This window comes from Corylus avellana, chromosome 2 (genome assembly GCF_965113065.1).
Source record: "Corylus avellana chromosome 2, dhCorAvel1.hap1.2, whole genome shotgun sequence".
NCBI lineage: Eukaryota > Viridiplantae > Streptophyta > Magnoliopsida > Fagales > Betulaceae > Corylus > Corylus avellana.
The window spans coordinates 14,869,253-14,888,416 of record NC_142491.1 but is presented as its reverse complement, the minus strand read 5'-3'; the positions used below and the strand labels follow the sequence as shown (position 1 = coordinate 14,888,416).

General features: G+C 33.0%; 1 protein-coding gene across 1 annotated transcript; it reads right to left on the bottom strand.

Annotated features, from left to right (window-relative positions):
• Positions 1–7,234: 7,234 nt before the first annotated feature.
• Positions 7,235–10,839, bottom strand: LOC132165673 (GDSL esterase/lipase At1g29670). Its single transcript, XM_059576335.2, has 5 exons — positions 10,552–10,839; positions 10,312–10,436; positions 8,397–8,645; positions 7,669–7,915; positions 7,235–7,583 (listed from the first exon to the last, which is right to left on the bottom strand). The coding sequence occupies exons 1-5, from the start codon at positions 10,805–10,807 to the stop codon at positions 7,369–7,371; spliced, it is 1,092 nt and encodes a 363-aa protein (XP_059432318.1). The 5' UTR covers positions 10,808–10,839; the 3' UTR covers positions 7,235–7,368.
• Between the last annotated feature and the right edge of the window lie 8,325 nt (positions 10,840–19,164).

Below are 19,164 nucleotides of genomic sequence, written 5' to 3'. Positions count from 1 at the left end.
TTTCGGATCAAATTCAAATTCAGATTTTGTACACGTCTCAGTATTTTGACTGTAACTTTCTTCTCAAATATCGGATTGAAGTGATTCAAACGGCATTGGAAAGCTAAGTCAAAATTATACAATTCGTTGTGAAATAGGATTTTCCTAATTCGTAGAGTTACTATGTCAAAATCACCCCGCAATTAAGAGACACAAATTTGGACGAATCCTATTCCGATTTCAGACTTTTATTTTAACTGGGAGACAGACCTCCGAATTATCTAGGTTTACTTGGGCTTCTAGGACTTCCCTAAGTCTATAAATAGACTTCTTTACATTCAAGAAAAGACAGAATCCCAGAGAGCAAAATTCTTTTGTTTAGTTTTTCTTTAGGTTTAGGTTTAGGTTTATATTTTATTTTTTATGTGGAGCTAAATTCCCAACTAAGGTTGGGGATGAAGCCTCACCAATGAAGAACAACATCACTTTTATGTAAGTTTTTATTATTCTGATTTTATTGGGTTTTATATTTCAATTGTTTTACTTCTAATCAATTGTATGGAGTGATTCTTGGATATCTCTTGTGATTCAAGGATACATTTGATGATTTGAGATAATTTCATATGATTGATTGCTTAGCTTTTAACTCATAAAAATTAGATATCCCTTGTGATTTGTTCTACGGATACATCTGGTGTTTCAATTGAATTTGGATTCCTTTCGTGATTTGGTCAATGAATTGATTAATTCTTTGAAGCATAGTAAAACATATTTATGATTTAATTTGTGAGAACTTCGGATTAATATTGATGAACATAAAGTATGTTGTTATGATTTGGTGAGTGTGAATTTCCAAACCTTAGTACCTTTATCCTTAGATTTACTTATTTTATTTAGTTTATGTTTATCCTTTAATTTTCAAAACTCAAAAATCAAAAACCCTTTTGGAACTAGATTAGGATTTAATTAGTTTAGATATAAATTGCTCTTTCAAAAATACAATTCTCTGTGGGATCGACCTCGCACTTGCAATCCATAAAACTACAATCGATTCGTGCACTTGCGAGTTAAATAAATTTGCACAACAAGTTTTTGGCGCCGTTGCCGGGGAATTGTTCAATTTTTGAAACCAATTTATTTCTAAATTAGTTTTATTCTTCTACTAGTTATAATTAGGATTTTATTTTTCTGCAATTTGTTTTGTTTTATTCGTATTACTTAAAAAAAAAAAAAAAAAAAAAGATTTTTCTTGTTGCTTTTTGTTTTGTTTGGCTTGTTTTACAGTTCTGCCGCAGCACCTTCCGCACATCAGCGCGATCGAGCGCACTCATAGCAAAAGCAGCAGTTCCGTAGATCTTTGCCAAAAATTTATTTTTGGTCCTTTTTGTGAGTTTTTAAATTTTCATTTTCATTTTTTTTTATTGTGTTAGCTGTTCTTTTAGTTTATTTTATTTTTTTAAAAAAAAAAAAAAAATTGGTTAATGTTTTATGTGGGATATCTGGATGCTAAAAAGTGAGGAGAAGCATGAATTTTCATTTTAATGATTTTAATGCCTCTCCTAGTTGTAGGACACCAGCTCCTACCAACTACCCTCAAAATGTTTACCCACCTAAACCATGTTCATTTTGTTTCAATCCTTATCATGAGGAGAACAATTGTCCAGATCTGCGAGCTGAGCTCAACGACTTATGGGACAAATTAGACCAAGTCAGAGCAGCTAGATCTAACTTTTCATATGAACAAATGAACACCGGTTTCTCCAGCCCAGGGTTTGATTCAAATTTCAATTGTTATAACCCGGACTGGAGCAACCAATTTGATTTCTCAGGATCAGCTCAGGCTACAGGAAATTATGCTCACAAATTTGATGAATTGCATCATTCAGAATATCCACAGTTCGATCATCAAGCTCAACCTCCTATTTATCAGTCTACCACTCAAGTGCCTGCACCACAGTCATCACTGGAAGACATGATGAAAGCATTCATGCAATCAATGGATACGAACATACAAGATATGAAGAATGCTACCATGAGCAACTCCCAAGCTATACAAGAGCTCAAGAATTCCAACTCCCAATCTGTATAAGAGCTAAAAGGTTTCACCAACCAAGCTGTACAGGAGCTGAGGAATTCCAACATGGCTAATGGCAGAGACATACAAGAACTTAAGCAGGCCATGACCAAGATAGAAGGACAGACCAGTCATCTAGTTGCTGACTTCAACATAATAGAGGAAGAAGAGCTTCAAAGTCAGCTGATGGCTGAAAGGCACTACATGATGGATGAGGATGATTCCGAAAATTCTTATCATGAGCATGCCCAAGTCACCATCACACTTGAGAGTGAGGAAATTGTGGATAACAAAGAGGAGGAAGAGAAAGATGAGCAAGTTGAGCATCTTGAGCAAGTTGAGCACCATGAGAATAGTGAGCCCCCAATGGATCCTAATCTGCCCAATGACATGGAAGTGAGTACTGAAGCTCCTGCTTGCATCATTGTACCTCTTGAGACATATCAAGAGCCCAAAGCTTCATTGCCTAAATGTCTCAAAGAGCCATCTTATATCAAGATACTCAAGGACTTGTGCACACAAGCACACAAATCTAGGAACAACTTTCCTAAAAAGATCTTTCGAAGCAAGAAATTCTACATAAGATGACGAAACATCCTTCCAGAGGGGTATGAAGTTTTGAAGAAGAAGGGGTGGAAGGGATTGGTTGGACATCCGCATGATAGGGGGAAGCACTGTAAAGTTTTCTCCTCCAGTTTATTTTCTGCACTTCACTCCAAAAATTCTTTCTTTCCTTTTCCATTACATGTTAATTTTATTTTATTTTTTTTGTTTCTAACAGCAATTAATCTTTTGATATTGTTTCTATGAAAAAAATATTGCTGTTAGTTTTTATTGACAGGTGTTTTGGTGTTTAAGTTTGGGGGACGCCCTAGCCTTGTTCACACTCCGATTTCCTTACTTCCGGTAATGTATTTCTATACTACACATTGAGGGCAATGTGTAATTCAAGTTTGGGGGTATGGAAAAACACTTAGTCTATTTATTTTTGTTCTTATTTGTTTATTTTTATTTATCATTTTGTGTAAAAAAAAAATTTGAAAAAAAAAATAAAAATTATGCTATGTTGTTGTCAAGTTTGAGTTAAACTATAACTGTGATTTACATTTCATTAGCTTTCTTAAAGGGTTGAACAAATTATTATGTCATTAGGAGTCAGAGTCCTTTGACTTATTTTTGGGTAAAAGAGATTTCACTTGTTTTGAGATAAATTTTCGTGAGCACATTAGCATGTTTTCTGTGAGGTATGATGTTTGAGCTTAGGCTTGTTCTCTTTGAGATTTGTTGGATGACCTATTGATGAATAACCATTGGCTTGCAAGATATAAAAAAAAAATTAAAAAAAATAAATAAATAAATAAGAGAAGGAAAAAGAAAATAAAGATCATGTTGAGTTTTTCACTGAGTAACCGGACCTCTTGCCTCATTAAGCATTGAGTGTTCGCGTCAAAAGGTGTGAAGTTCAGTGTTGATTTATGATATGGCTAATCTGACTTCGTAGCCTTTTTGACTTAAGTTAATAAGCCCTTAGGGATGTTCTACATCTAGTGCCCTAAAGCCACCTGGCTTGGGAGTCATTGGCCTAACACTTGTTACATGAGTCAATTAGAAAGCTTAAGGGAGTTAGACATTGCAAAGCCTATAAAAAAAAAAAAAAAAAAAATGCATATCTTGCCTTGGTTGTTTCATCTGTTAGGAATTTTTACAAATTTTATGGAACTTATCTTGAGTTTAAACTGAAAGTTTCATGATTATATGCTAATTACACTTTACACATTTCAAAACATATGAGGTCTCAATTGTCCATTTATGAGTAATTTGATTTTGGATTTCCTTTTGACTGTTATGATGGTGTTTGTCTTTTTAAGTTTGCTCATGAATAAGAACCATAGTTTATGTGAAACTTCTTTCTTGTTAACAACATAGTGCACAATGTTTGTGGGTATCATTCCTGTTAAGCCCTCACGAGACTTCACTCGTCCACTAGGGATGCCTAGGGGTTTAAAAGGCTTGTTGCATATGCTAAATGCAATCGTCTCTCCCACGAAAGAGGATTTATGTTTCTTGCTTTCATTTTATTTTTTGTTTTGTTTTGCTAAGGGACTAGCAAAATGTAAGTTTGGGGGTGTTTGATAAGTGCCAAATATTGCATATTTGGACCCCTTTATTTACATTAGTTAATCCTTTAGCTGTGTCGTTATTTAATATTTTGTGTTAGTTTTGTGTTTTTAGTATTTTGTAGGACGTTGAAGAAAAACTACAGCTTTAAAGGGAAAAATGCGAAGTTTGGAAGAAAGCATACTTTGAGAAGACCTAGATGATGTGGTTAAGTTCAACCAAATCCAAGGAAAATGTTAAGTCGGATTAAAGATCAGATTGGATAAGATTTCGGATCAAATTCAAATTCAGATTTTGTACACGTTTCAGTATTTTGACTGTAACTTTCTTCTCAAATATCGGATTGAAGTGATTCAAATGGCATTGGAAAGCTAAGTCAAAATTCTACAATTCGTTGTGAAATAGGATTTTCCTAATTCGTAGAGTTACTATGTCAAAATCACCCCGCAATTAAGAGACACAAATTTGGACGAATCCTATTCCGATTTCAGACTTTTATTTTAACTGGGAGACAGACCTCCGAATTATCTAGGTTTACTTGGGCTTCTAGGACTTCCCTAAGCCTATAAATAGACTTCTTTGCATTCAAGAAAAGACAGAATCCCAGAGAGCAAAATTCTTTTGTTTAGTTTTTCTTTAGGTTTAGGTTTAGGTTTATATTTTATTTTTTATGTGGAGCTAAATTCCTAACTAAGGTTGGGGATGAAGCCTCACCAATGAAGAACAACATCACTTTTATGTAAGTTTTTATTATTCTGATTTTATTGGGTTTTATATTTCAATTGTTTTACTTCTAATCAATTGTATGGAGTGATTCTTGGATATCTCTTGTGATTCAAGGATACATTTGATGATTTGAGATAATTTCATATGATTGATTGCTTAGCTTTTAACTCATAAAAATTAGATATCCCTTGTGATTTGTTCTACGGATACATCTGGTGTTTCAATTGAATTTGGATTCCTTTTGTGATTTGGTCAATGAATTGATACATGGGATGGTTTTGATTAATTCTTTGAAGCATAGTAAAACATATTTATGATTTAATTTGTGAGAACTTCGGATTAATATTGATGAACATAAAGTATGTTGTTATGATTTGGTGAGTGTGAATTTCCAAACCTTAGTACCTTTATCCTTAGATTTACTTATTTTATTTAGTTTATGTTTATCCTTTAATTTTCAAAACTCAAAAATCAAAAACCCTTTTGGAACTAGATTAGGATTTAATTAGTTTAGATATAAATTGCTCTTTTAAAAATACAATTCTCTGTGGGATCGACCTCGCACTTGCAATCCATAAAACTACAATCGATTCGTGCACTTGCGAGTTAAATAAATTTGCACAACAAAGAGCTTAAGGGTTTGGGCTACTCATAAGGGGTTTACGTTTTTGGGTTATAAAACTATGTTTTATGAAAATGTTTTGTCGCTTTGTAGTAAATTATTATCCTTTTAAAACTAGTATTTTATCGGGGTATTAGAGGAGGAGTGTTTCATGTCGCATGTACTTTACTCGAGTGCGCTTGGGAACATCTTGTGTGTGAGAATTCGTCCAGATGTTTCACATGCAATTAGTGTTGTTAGTCTTGGTAAGGTACACTGTCTGGCAGTGAAATAGATACTTCCTTATCTATGTAGTGCTACAGATGTTGGTTCAGTCTTTGGTAGAGACAGTGGTATCAGGTCCGGTGTCATTGGGTTTGTTGATTCAGACTATGATGGTGATCTGGTTGTGACATGAGGAGATATCGTATTGAAGAAAATTGTCTTTAAGCAAAATCCAGTGGATATATTGACTAAGCCAGTTTCAGTTCTCAAGTTCAAGACTTGTTTGAACTTGATTGTTGTTTGAAGATTGTGATTGCCTGTGTAGGTGATGGAGAAGAAGTCATGAGGAGATTTGCATCTGTGGACTTGATGAAATTTAAGTTAAGGTGGAGATTGTTGTTTTTGACTTGAATTTTCAAGTCATCACTTTTGTAGTGTGGGCCCAACATAGTCCTTTTATTTCTTGGATTAGTTCTATGGTGTTTTTGTCTTATTAGTTTTCTACTCCAATTTGGAGTCAACCTTGCACCACCTATGAGTACTCCTTATACAAGCTGATTTTTGGAGTGCAAATTTGACCACTTCAAGGCTTAAAAAAGGAGCAAGAATTCAACCTCTGGAAAATAAGCACAGCCAAATAGAAAGAGAGGTTGTGTGATCTCACTTGGTATTGTCACGGTGTTTGTGCCTTATGGCACTTAGAGAAAATAGTGTTTTTCTTGTATTATATTTTCTCTCTTTTGTGTAAGAGTGAGATTTAGGTGTATTGGAGGCTTCGGGCTTTGAGTGATTTTTTTTTCCTACTATCTTTTGCACTCCATCTTTTGTTAGTAAATTTTCTAAGGTTGTCTCCGCCAGTGGATGTAGGCTTGTTAAGCCGAACCACAAAAATTTTGGCGTCTTGTGTGATTGATTTATTTTCTATTATATTCTTTTCCACTTCTTTGGGATTATGAATTTAGTTCCGTACACAAGAATTTTTTTACAAGATTGATTTCATAAAAGGTGAGCTATTCTTGAAATTGAGTTTCAAGTTTATGCCTAAAGAGTATGAAATTGTGCAAAGTTTTCTTAAGAATTCTTTGGTTAGCAATAAATGATTTTTTATTCTGTTTAAATCATTTGATTGCTTGTGAGTTATTGTGATGATTGAAAAATCATACAAGGGTGGTACTATGTTTGAAAAACTAAAATACCACATAAAGGTTAATTATGTGTTTGGCACATAATAATTTTGTTTCTAGCTACTCTCTTGTTTTGAAAATAGTTATTGTTAGACTACTCATATTCATATTCAGTCATCCAAGAAAATATCTAATGGAGGAATCAATTCCTCAAGAATAAGAAATAACATTTTCATCAATTTTCAATTTCTCAAGAATAAGCAAAAGTACCCTGTGATCCTTCTTTCCATTGTGCACATATTTTATGTGCAAATCCAATGGTTGATTTGAGAAAAAAGATATAAGGAGTTGATTTGAAAAAAAAGATATAAGGAGAAGCACAAGAAATGTTAAAAGATAATTTATGTAAACTTTATTGCTTTATTAAGAGTACGTAGTAGATTCGAGGCACTTGGAACACAAATCCAAGCAATGTTTTATTATATTATAGACTTGACATGAAAATCCTCTCTTCCCATGTCCTACACTTGTGCGAGTTGGTTGACATCGAATGGATAAGCATCACTTGGAGACTGGGCTTTGTATGCTCTTTCCCCATACACCGCATATACGGCGTCAGTCGGATGGACTCCGTCCCAATATTTATAGTTGGTCCGATTACTGCATATCTTTCCAAATGGAACGCATATTAAACTTAGCAATGTTTCACAGCAGGAAACATTCGCAACCTTGGAAGCTGACACAAAATTCCATCTCAATCTCATTAGTACTAAATCTATAAAGAATATATATTGTGAGATTTGATCAGGCAATATAAATACCTATAGGTGGGCTGGACTCAATTCCAGAAGCATTTATGAAGATGAAAGTAGCATTGGTTAGATTGGTATTGAGTTGAGCCACCAGTGATTTAAGCCCAACGTTGAAAAGTTGGGTTGCATTGTTGATGTTGTCCACACATGCAGAGCCATTGCTTCCACTTCCACATGAACTCCGTTCAAGTGGAATATTACCTAACGCAGTCAGGCCTATAAGGGCAAATTTCCTTGCCCCAGACTTGTACAAAGTCTAGCATCAACATAGCCATTAATTAGGAGATCATATGGGAACCTTTAATTACTCTCTCAACTATAAACGGTTTTTCATTCTTAACTTCTACATTTAAAATTTTTCAATGTTAATATCTCATGTTTTGAATCTTTTAATTTCACCTATTTGTTTATTAAAATGCCCAAAATGTCCCTTCTTTTTCTTTCATTAAAAAAAAAGAAGTGAAAATTCAAAATAAAAATTCTGGTAACCCACACGCAGCCACACCATAGGTCTGGTGACCCCGTCCAACCGTGGGTCACCAGTATTTTGAATTTCTTATTTGTTTTTTGAATTTTCACTTTCGTAAACATTCTAACAAAAAATAACGGTAAGTTAAAAGGAACTAAAATATGGGATATTGACATTGCAAATTTTTAAAGTTTAAGATCATAATTGCATAACAACTTATACTCCGATTGTACTGTAAGCAAAGATAGTATGAAGAAAGCATGCTAACCAATAATTGCTGAGATAGTTGGTGATTGAGAACAGCAGCATATTGTTGTTGGGTGTATATGCTGCTAGTAGAGTAGTACTGCGGATTAAAGTAGTTACCAATGTAGTCGTTAGTACCTATTGCAACAGAGAATATGCACTTGCTTAGGTAATCTGCGGTTGTCATGTTTTGATTTCCCAACAGCTTGTTGATCTGCGACACCGTAATTTGGTGATTTTTCAACTGCATATCCATGCTTATTATATCACCCTGCAATGATGAGCCAAATTAATTATATTATTGACTTGGACAATGTTTCATGCTTTTCACTCGAAGACACGCCACCAATGCACATGCATGTGCAGTGGCGGAGCCAAAAAATCGTTTGTGTAGGGCAAACTAAAATATGATAAAAAAAAAGATAAAAAAAATAATAATAAAAGTAATCTATGCAAAGACGACCATTCAAAATAAATAAATAAATAAAAAGTTTGACAATCTGAATAATAAAATAAAATAAAATAAAAAATAAAAATAGATAGAGGGTTCAAAGGTGTGCAAAGTATGCTTTTGAGAGTTTGACAATCTGAATCAGATTTTTGTGTTACCGATTGATACCTTCCCCATTTACGATTTTTTGTGTTTATATATATATATATATGCTTCTTTGTCTAAATTTTTAATGTTTCTAGGTTTGTAGATTGAGATTCGTGTAAAGCCAACTGTAGGAATCGCATAATTATTTGTTTTCTTTTGTGTTTAGGAACTAAAATAATTTTAAAACCAAAAGGAAAATTTACAATTAGAAAACTATCTTATTATACAAATAATAGAAAAGCCTACATATCATTAAAAGAAAATAAAAAAGAGACTTGCAAGGCTACAACTCTGCAACTTCCAATTATCGATCGTATTTAAGACTTTGGTACCGTATCGGTCTACGTCTATTAGAGAAAACTAAAAAAATTATTTGCTTAATCTAAAAAGACTACAACTCTCCCCTCCAAGCCTGAATGCACATGCAACATGAAAGAGAAGTTAATACTTTCCAGTTTTTCTAATTGGCTACTGTTGTAATGAGAGATGTCCAAAGTCAGCTACCCGTTATGCTCTATCATAACCTATGCACGAAAAGAATGAAAACCCCGAAAGCGTGCTTGAGCCTCTCACAAAAAATTGAAAGTAAAAGAAAAACTGCAGGGGCATAAACCAATTAGTTAAAAACTTTCATTAGAATTTACACACAAAAAAAAAAAAAACAGTTTGGCCCCTACAGGCATACATATGGCTCCACCATTGTGCATGTGAGGCGCGTGCTTTAGGAGGCGCTTGGTATAAAGATTAATGGCTATTGCATTTGAAAAAGGAAAAGCCGATGCTAAGAATAGAAAAATGTGAAAATGAAATATTTATTCATATTCCTCAATTTGGTCTCGACACATACACTTTCATCAAAGTTAATCTAAGATTACTAAAATACCCACATTTAATAAAAAAAAAATAAAAAAATACACCCAACTGAGGCTCTGTTTGTTTAAGAAAGTTGAACTCTTGTGGCTAACAATATATTTCGGCGACTAGTATCAGCTTGTTGCTAATTCTGGCTAATCAAATAGTTAAGAATTTGTTGAGATGCTATAGCGCTCAACAAATTTGTTGACCACCTTAGCTCATAAATGCACAATTCATATTAATTAAAAAAAAAAAAAAAAATCAATATGATTCTCTCTATTCATTGGAAATAGTGAAATTAGATAAATAAATTGAAATATAAAATGAAATTGAATAGCTATAATGTTGAGTCTGACATAAGTATTTTAAAAAAGTATGTAACTAAAATAGAAAAAAAAAAAAATGTTTTCGCTAAATATTTGCCGAGTTGAATGTGTATGCTATATATATTGCTAGCTTGATCACGGTAAACGCCAATAATTACCAAGATTTTTCCAGTTTCATTGCGAATTCCAGCTGAACCAGATGCATAATTGACACCTCTCAGTATTTCCTTGCCTCTAGCAGTAGCAAAGGGTGGGATGTATTCCTTGAATCCCAGATTTTGAGCTATAATGAGAAAGTGTTCAAAAGCATCAGACTTTGGGAAATCACAAGAAAGATTTAGCATTAGAGTGTTCAAAAAAATGATTTTTTGTAGTGTATGAAAGGGCAAAATGCAGACCAAGGACATCGATCATATTCCGACCATTGGAAAACCTTCCCGTTGGCCCCTTGGGGAAATCAACCCCATTGGGTAAATAATTGGCTTTTGCCAATGTCAAACGATTGTTATTGTTCCCATCATCCGACAAGGAGTCCCCGAATACGTAGAGACAAGGTACTTGTGGATTTCCAACTGCATTACATTGTTGTTGCAAGTTTGATAGCAGCAAGAAAATAAGAAGCATCCAAAACAATGACTTGAGTTGAGATGCCATTGACAGCCAAAACAAGTAAAGCTTAAAGGATCTGAAAGATTGACGGTGTAGTACAAAGATGAACATGAGAGAACTATTTATAGCCGCCACCAAAGTTTCTAGTGAGCTACTAAATAAAAATAAATTTTTGAATATAAAGAATTTGATAGATTGGCCCCCACCCAAAGTAAGTCTACACATCCTCCCCCTATCCTATGTGGCTATGACTTATAGATGTTTTTTTTTTTTTTTTGGATAAATATAACTTATAGATTTACTCCCCCATTTAACCCTCAAAGGAATGATCAATTAGCTTAGCTTAAGGCTATGGTCACGAAGGCAATTAATATTTCCTTCCTCAATTATCAAATTCAATCTATTCTATTTTTCTTATTTTAATTTATTTAGCTGAATGGGGCATGTTAGACTAAGCCGATTAAGGTTTGTGGTGTGCAATTTGGACTAAATTGTACTTATTTTGTTCAATCTATCACTCAATCTGTAATATCTCTATGATGTTAATCTACCCACCAATTTACCATGGAGGTTGCGTATCAACCATTCCAATTTTGTATATTGTATTATTTGGAATTAACGACAAATTACAAGCCAATGTTGTTCATCTTGTTCGGTGTATTATTTGGGATTTTTTATTTATTTATTTATTTATTTTTTATATATATTTGTTGATATGCTATGGGTACATTTGTCATTGCGATTTCATAGAAAAAAAAGTACAATTTTAAACCAAATCATAGAAAATTAATTGTTTGGGATTGCATTTTTAAAAAAATTGCGATTTGAAAACGTAGAAAATCTACATTATTCAAATCGCAGGTAGTGAGATGCATTTATGAAAACGCAGAATTTTAAAGGGTAAATTGCGATTTTAAATGCCAAACCGTGATTTTACCAAACGGTTAATTGCATTTTTAAAAATCATGTTTTAAAATCGCAAATCCAAATGGACCTTAAAATAAGTCTAACTTCGTTTCATCAAAAATCACAAACGAACAATTGTATCTTATTGATGGTTGTGGTGAAGTCTTTATGGTTCACAAGATGTGTTTTGGAATTGCTCATAAGAAGGTCCATGAATTCATTGTTTTCCAAATGGATTTTTTTGGGAGGAGGTGGGTGAAATTGAACAATATTGGCGAGCGAACTATTTATCTATCTCAAAATCGTTGCATTTCTTTTCCTTCGGCAAAAGAATTGGGATTAAACCAAATTCAATCTACTATACGAGGTGGAAAAATCGACCCGTTTATGTTTTTGACTTGGAAAATTAAACCATTTCAAGGTTTTACCTTGTCCTATTGTAAGTATTCAATACTAGATTGGATGATGATTTGGCTATGATAGGTTTAGAAAATTTGTTATGATTTAATTAATGGAATTAAACTTTAATTTGAATATAAAGAATTTGATAGATTGGCCCCCACTAAGCTAGAAAATTAAGATAGGAAAGATAGAACAGATAGACTTTGAAAATTAAGGTAGGAAACATTTATTCAGGAAAAATATGAAAAAGCCCTCTGAACTAACAACCATTTTTTAAATAGCCTCATGAAGTTTAAAGTGTGCTAAAGTGGTACATCAAACTACCACAGTGTCAAAAATGCCACTTTTTTTATTATATTCTTATAATACCATTATTTTCTTAAAAATTGAAATAAAAAACTAAAAAATTAATTTTTTAAAGAAAGATAATTAATTTTTTTTTAGTTTAATATATTTATATATTTTTTTTATTAAGAGTAACAAGTGTCACCATTTTATTGGTATTGACATGAAATACAATAGAATTCGTCAAATGTTTTAATAGAATTTGACTTTAGGGGATAATTTGTTTTTTTGCCATATCCCAAGGACCTTTGAGTTCACTTTCATACGACATTGAGCACTTTTTAATTTAGGCCAACTACAGTACTGACTAATTTTTTATCTATCCCAAATTTTTTTTTTTTTTGTCCACTCCTTGGGTTTGTTTAAGAAATAGTTAAGTTTAGTTTTTTATTTTATTAGTTTTCTATTTTAGTTTTTTAGAGAATATGAGTATTATAGGAATATACTAAAAAAAGTTGCCTTTTTGGCACACTTTCATAGTTTTTTTATTTTTTTTTTGACATGTCCGCACAAGAGGGCGGAAGAGGGATTCGAACAAGTAACTTCCGTTTCATGAGGCGTGGTCCCTAGCTAATTGAGCTACCTATTGGGGACCACACTTTGGTAGTTTGATATATCACTTTAGCACACCTGAAACTCCGTGGGGCTTTTCTAAAAGCCGATGTCAGTTGAGAAGACTTTTTAAATTTTTTTCCTATTAATTACCTTAGTGAAGTTTGCCTTGGGATAAGGTAATTGACACTTTCTTGGTGGGTTTAATGGGGGGAGTAAATCTATAAATCAACCCCCCATCCCCTCCCATCCTCCCCAATCTTTTGTAGATGTGGTTCCCACAACATTTGATACATGGGGATTGGTTTTATGTGTTGAGGACCATAGCCACATAGGATAGGATGGATGACAAGAGCATTTATAAATATACTCCCCCATTAAACCCACAAAGAAATGATCAATTACCTTAGGGTCTATTTGGAATTGTGGTTTCAATAAGTGCAATTTTAAAAATTTCATTTTTGAAATCACTACTTTTTAAAATTACAAAAGCGTTTGGTAAAACATGTTAAAAAATATTTTTTTATCAAATATTTATTATGCGAAATCGTGATTTTGATATAAATTTGCATATTGTCAAATAAGTACCCCTTAGCCTGCTTATACAAATTGCAATTTTTTTTTTTTTTTCTATTTAAGGTTATGTGGTTTTTAAATCACAATCCCAAATGCCTTAAGTTTTGCGATATCTTTTAAAAACGCAGATTATTCTTGTGAAATCACAATCCCAAATGTACTCCTTAACCTAAGGCTAAGGTTACTAAGGTAATTAATATTTTCTACCTAAATTATCAAATTCAATCTATCATATCTTTCCAATCATAATTTTCTAGCTTAATGGGGGCGTCTTAGCCTAAGCTGGGGTGTGCAGATTGGACTAAAAGCTAATTATGTGTAGAGCATTGTGAGCTCATGTAGATTAGATCCCATGGTCTTAAGGGTACTGCGTTTTGAAAAATCAAATCATACGTTTCCATGGTTCTTTTTCTTCTTTTCTTCATGAACTAGAAACTAAGTGTGTTTGGCCATGTGATTTTGAAGATCAACAATGTGTTTTAATAGGTGAAGCCCAACACGTGAAATATTTAATTTAAATGAAGGTGGTTTGACAGAGTTAAGGTTCGATCTCATGATTTTTGGTTATGATACCATGTTAAACTAACAGTTATCCTAAAAGCTCAAGCTTATAGGAATAGATAAAGTTAATCACTTAATCATTACTTTAACACTCATCTTACGTGTGGATTCAAACTCTCTTTTATTAGGTGATGCCTAATATGTGAAATATTTAGTTTAAATGAGGGTCATTTGACGGAATCAAGGTTCGAACTTAGGAACTTTGGCTCTAATACCATGTTAAATTACCATTTATCCCAACAACTTCAGCTTATAGGAAGAGGTAAATTTAATCACTTAACCATTATTTTAACACATTTAACCAAAATAGAGATGTTAAAAAATGAAATAATATACGTTTTCAATCCGCAGATAAGGGCATGCGTTTTTAAAAATGCCAAATTTTAAAGGTCAAACAACTATTTTATCAAATACTGATTAGTTTTTCAAACATGCTGAAATTGCTAGCTTAGCATCTATTGACTAGGGTTATTTACTACTAGCTAGGTCAGCATCTAGTGTTGTGTTAAGGGCTTGAGTAAGATGCACAATGGAGTGTGGTACCAAAATTGAAGCCTTAGCATCTAGTGATCTTAAGTTACAAGTAGATTAGGGTGACCAGAAAAGTTCCTTTTTGAGTAAGATGGATGAAGGGGTATTGTGATTGTGGCTGACCATAGCTACTGCTATAAGATAAAGCTTTATTCAAAATTAAATTGGAGGAATTCTATTAATTGAGATCTGTGGACTTTGGATCCCAACGATAGTAAGATGTTAAGATAAGTATGGGTTTCTAGAAGTCTCATCACTAAATCTAAATTTGTCTCGTTAAATTGAATACCAGACAACTGGGATTTAAATATTCATTCTAGAATATTGTTTTGACATTAGACTTCGAAAAAGTGGCCATTTTTTTTAGAGTGGTAATATTTTGACCTTTACATCACAACATGATTCCAAACTTTCATAAGTTGAGCCTTATGCTGAGCTCTTTTTATTACATAAACAATTGATTGAACAACGTAATTTATTTTATATTTTTTATTGTAATTGTTTACTTTAACATGTAATATTGTTAGAATATAGGTATGTTAGCACCGTACTGAAATTATTATATTTGCCTTAATATCCTTATTTTTTTGGGTCAGAATAATATGAATCGTACCAGGACAAGGAGTGGTAAAGGCGCAGGTGCTTGCTTTGATCTTCCTGATTGTGTAGGTAGCAAATGCATGGTATATATATATATATATATATCCCGCCTCGATTTCATTATCTCCTAGATGGTTGTAATAATTTGTGGAAGGAGGAATATAGTCCTCTGCGTGTCCTCTTAAATGTAATGTAACTTTTAAAATCACAAATATATAAAAACATAATAATAATTATCTCAAATTCTATGATGACGTACTATGGTCATTTTTCTAGCATTTCCTACTATTTACTCCTAATTTCTCACTCACTGGGGTGTGAATGAAAATTACTTTTGAATGAAATTATAAATAAATGTAAATGTAGGATCCAATGGTGATTTTCATGGACACGCTAGGGAGTGAGAACTTGGGAGTAAACAGTTAAAGTTCGAATATTTATTAGTTATTACAAATAATTTAAGACTGAACATTTATTTGTAAAAAATTACTAAATTTTCTTTCCATCAATGATTAAAAAAAGAAAGAAAAAAAATTGATGATAGTACCAAAGCATTATTTTATTCATTTCGATTTATTCGATCGCCAGAACACTCTTTAGCCCTTCCTTTTCCTTTTTCACTTTATTTAAGTTCTTTTTGAAATTCATAAAATTCACAAGCTAAACAACTGGAAGTTGAGGCTAGCAACAACACGTGTTAGGATTCAGACAATATGGAATAACACAAAACATGTTGCACCTGCCCTTGCAAATGCTACCCAACACAACTAGGAAGATCATAGCAAACATCACCACCTCTACCACCGTCATGTCCTGATACCATTCCAATTATTTAGGATTGAAAAAAATAAGTTTATTAAGTCAAATATAATAGTTTTATTATGGTACTAACATACTTATATTATATTGTAACAATATTACATGTTAAATTAAGGAAACAAGTAGGTACAATCAAACATAAAATAAATTAATCAATTATTTATATATTCATACAATATATATCAAAATTACAGAACTCTTTAGCCCTAACCCTTCCATTTTAAAATCAATAGATCAAGAGTACAAAATAAATCTTCTATCTATATATATACACCATGACTTTCACCTTAAAGATGAAAAATAATAAAAAATAAAAAGAGAACAGTTTGTATATATATAATAGGGTGAAGTAAAAGAGCACGCGGCGTGCCAAGCACGCCAATGCAAATTTTTTTTTTTGTTTTGCATTAAAATATTTAAAAAAAAAAAAAAAAAAAAATTCCTACACGACATGCTAAGCACGCCGTGTGCTCTGAATCACGACTCTATATAATAGGTTGCAATATATCTTAACTTGAATACACGCTTTCTCACAATATAGTTTTAAAATATATTAAGTATGATATTTGTATTTAGTAAAATGATAAAGGCATAACTTTTAGACACAACTTTGGCCCAACTTTTCTCTTATGTGGTCATTTTTTTGAAAAACAAAATAAAAGTTCTTAAGCAATAACATCCTATTTTGTCCTTTTTTTTATTTGATATTTTTTTTTTAAAAAAAAATGGTCTTTTTCTTCATAATAATAACCATTTAAAAAAAAAAAAAACAAATGACCATTTTTATGAAGAAAAATACCATTTTTTTATAAATAAAAAATACCAAATAAAAAAATGACCACATAGAATGTTATTGCTTCAGAATTTTATTTTTTTATTTATTTATTTATTTTTTTAATTTTGTTTTAAAAAAAAAGAGAGAAAAATTAGGTTAAAATTATGCCAAAAAATTGTTCATTTATCATGCCTCATTTAAGAGAATTAATAGGCTCATCATAAAGCTCGACTTATTAATTAAAGTTCGGAATCATGTTGCGATGGTAATAAAAAATCTTAAGAGCAAGTGAAAGAAAACGACGTAAAAGTCAAAAGAGTACCACCCTGGCACCCTACACACAATGTATATATAACCAAAAGAAGAACCAAATAGCAAAAAGTCATTTTGCAAATCAAGCAAATTGGAAACTAAAAAATAAACTCAACTTTTGAGATTACGAAAAGAATCATGATTTTAAGCAATATATATAGGCTAAATGGGATTTGGCATAATTTAGCCTTTGATCTACTCTTGATTGAAGACATCGATTGTTGTGGGAGGCTGATGTTGCTCCTATTAGATTATATTTTATGAGATTTGATATTATAAGAATATATTTGTATTAATTGTAATTGATAAAATTAAATTAGAAACATTCAATACTTATTTGATTTTATCAATCATATCTTTTTGTATTCTTTCCACATCCATATATATATGGATCATTTGTATTGTAAAATCATTAATTGAATAAAACAAAATATAGCTCTTAGAGCTTTATCTGTGGATGTAGGTCATAGACCGAGCCACATAAAAATCTTGTATCTTATTTTATTATTTCGCAATTTAGCATTTTATTATAAATTTCTTCGTGGTATAATAGCCTTTCCGCAAACAATAAAATGGTCATGTGAATTTTTATTTTCTTCTATTTTGTTTTCTTGTGCTGTACGGTCAATATTTTTGCAGATCTCTTCACATAGATCTTGCACTTATATATGACTAGATTTAAAAATAAAAAAATAAAAAATAAAATAGGGATTTGTTGTCATCACTTCTACGTCACGCCGCCGGACAACACCAGCAAAACAGCAACCATTCCTCAGTGTCTTCTTCTTTGTGACACCTTCATTCCCTCCAGTTTCCGACGACGGCACTCCACCATCCATAACGCGCCACTCATCAGTGCCATTCGCAACCCATGCCCCACCGTCCTAAATCTACCGGAATCACCAAACCTCATCACCGTCACTGTACCCACGCTGCTCTCTGTCGGCATCCAGCAAGCATCAACTTCCATTACCGCTCATAGCCCAGCCTCCACGCCTTCTCTAGCCTTTCACGAGCGCTTCCCAGCCGCCTTCGATGGATGTTGCCAGCTCTTTCACGGCAGATCTACCACCTAGCTCAACTAGATCTTCATCTAGCGTTCATTCGCGCCACGCCGGCGATAGTCTCCATCACGGCATCACAGCGCCGCTCAGCTGCTCCCATCGCAACCCAGCAGCCACCGCCTCTCCGACTCACTAAGTCCAGCGCCATCACACCGTCAAGCACCGACGCACCACCACAACGCCGCTACTCGCCAGAGCTCTGGGCTTCATCTCACGCCAGATTTTCAGGGGTTGTTTTGTGGAGAAGAAGAAGTATGTTTGGTAACGGGTTTGATTTACCCTTATTTGAGTATGCAGATATTTCTATTCTAGTTTAGGAATATTATATCCTGATTTAGTATTAGATTGTTAGAATATTATGAATCTTTGCTTAGTCCCTACTCTTGCCTTGGTTGCCAAGTTACTTGGTCCCTACTCTTGGCTTGGTTGCCAAGTTAATTTCCTTATAGAGATTGTTTTCTTGCAAGTTAATTTATTCTGTAATTATTGTAATTATTGTATTTCCTTTCTTTTAAGGCCTCATTCAACTATAAATAGGCCATTCCATTGTACAATTGAAATCACATCAGAAATACAAATTTCTTCTCCACAATTATCTTTCTGTTGTCTTTTTCTACATGGTATCAGAGCCACCGTTTTCTTGGTGCCTCTTTTAAGCCTCCGTTTTTCGTCCGTACAATTTTCTTGTTTTTCCGTTTGAGCGTTCTTTTTGGTGGTTCTTTCTATTTCAACAATACACCAAACGCTTGTTGCGGTTATTTTTTATTTTTATTTTTGTATGTGACGGAAGTTGTAGAGGTCTTGTTGTTCAAAATCGGAATATTTGTGCACCATAGCTGCTGTGCGCACGCCACACCAGATCGCTCCCTGAGGTTGCACCTGCACCTTCGCCACACCAGATTACTACCCACAGGTTTATTTATTTAATATTTTTTTTTTTTCGAGAAAAAAAAAAAAAA

Bases quoted from the DNA above. Each gene is read 5' to 3' on its own strand.
- LOC132165673 (XM_059576335.2), bottom strand. From the start codon at position 10,807: ATGGCATCTCAACTCAAGTCATTGTTTTGGATGCTTCTTATTTTCTTG. The intron at 10,437-10,551 runs GTCTGCATTTTG...TTCTCATTATAG, and splicing joins GAATATGATCGATGTCCTTG to CTCAAAATCTGGGATTCAAG. The intron at 8,646-10,311 runs GTAATTATTGGC...TCATCATTGCAG, and splicing joins ATGAAACTGGAAAAATCTTG to GGTGATATAATAAGCATGGA.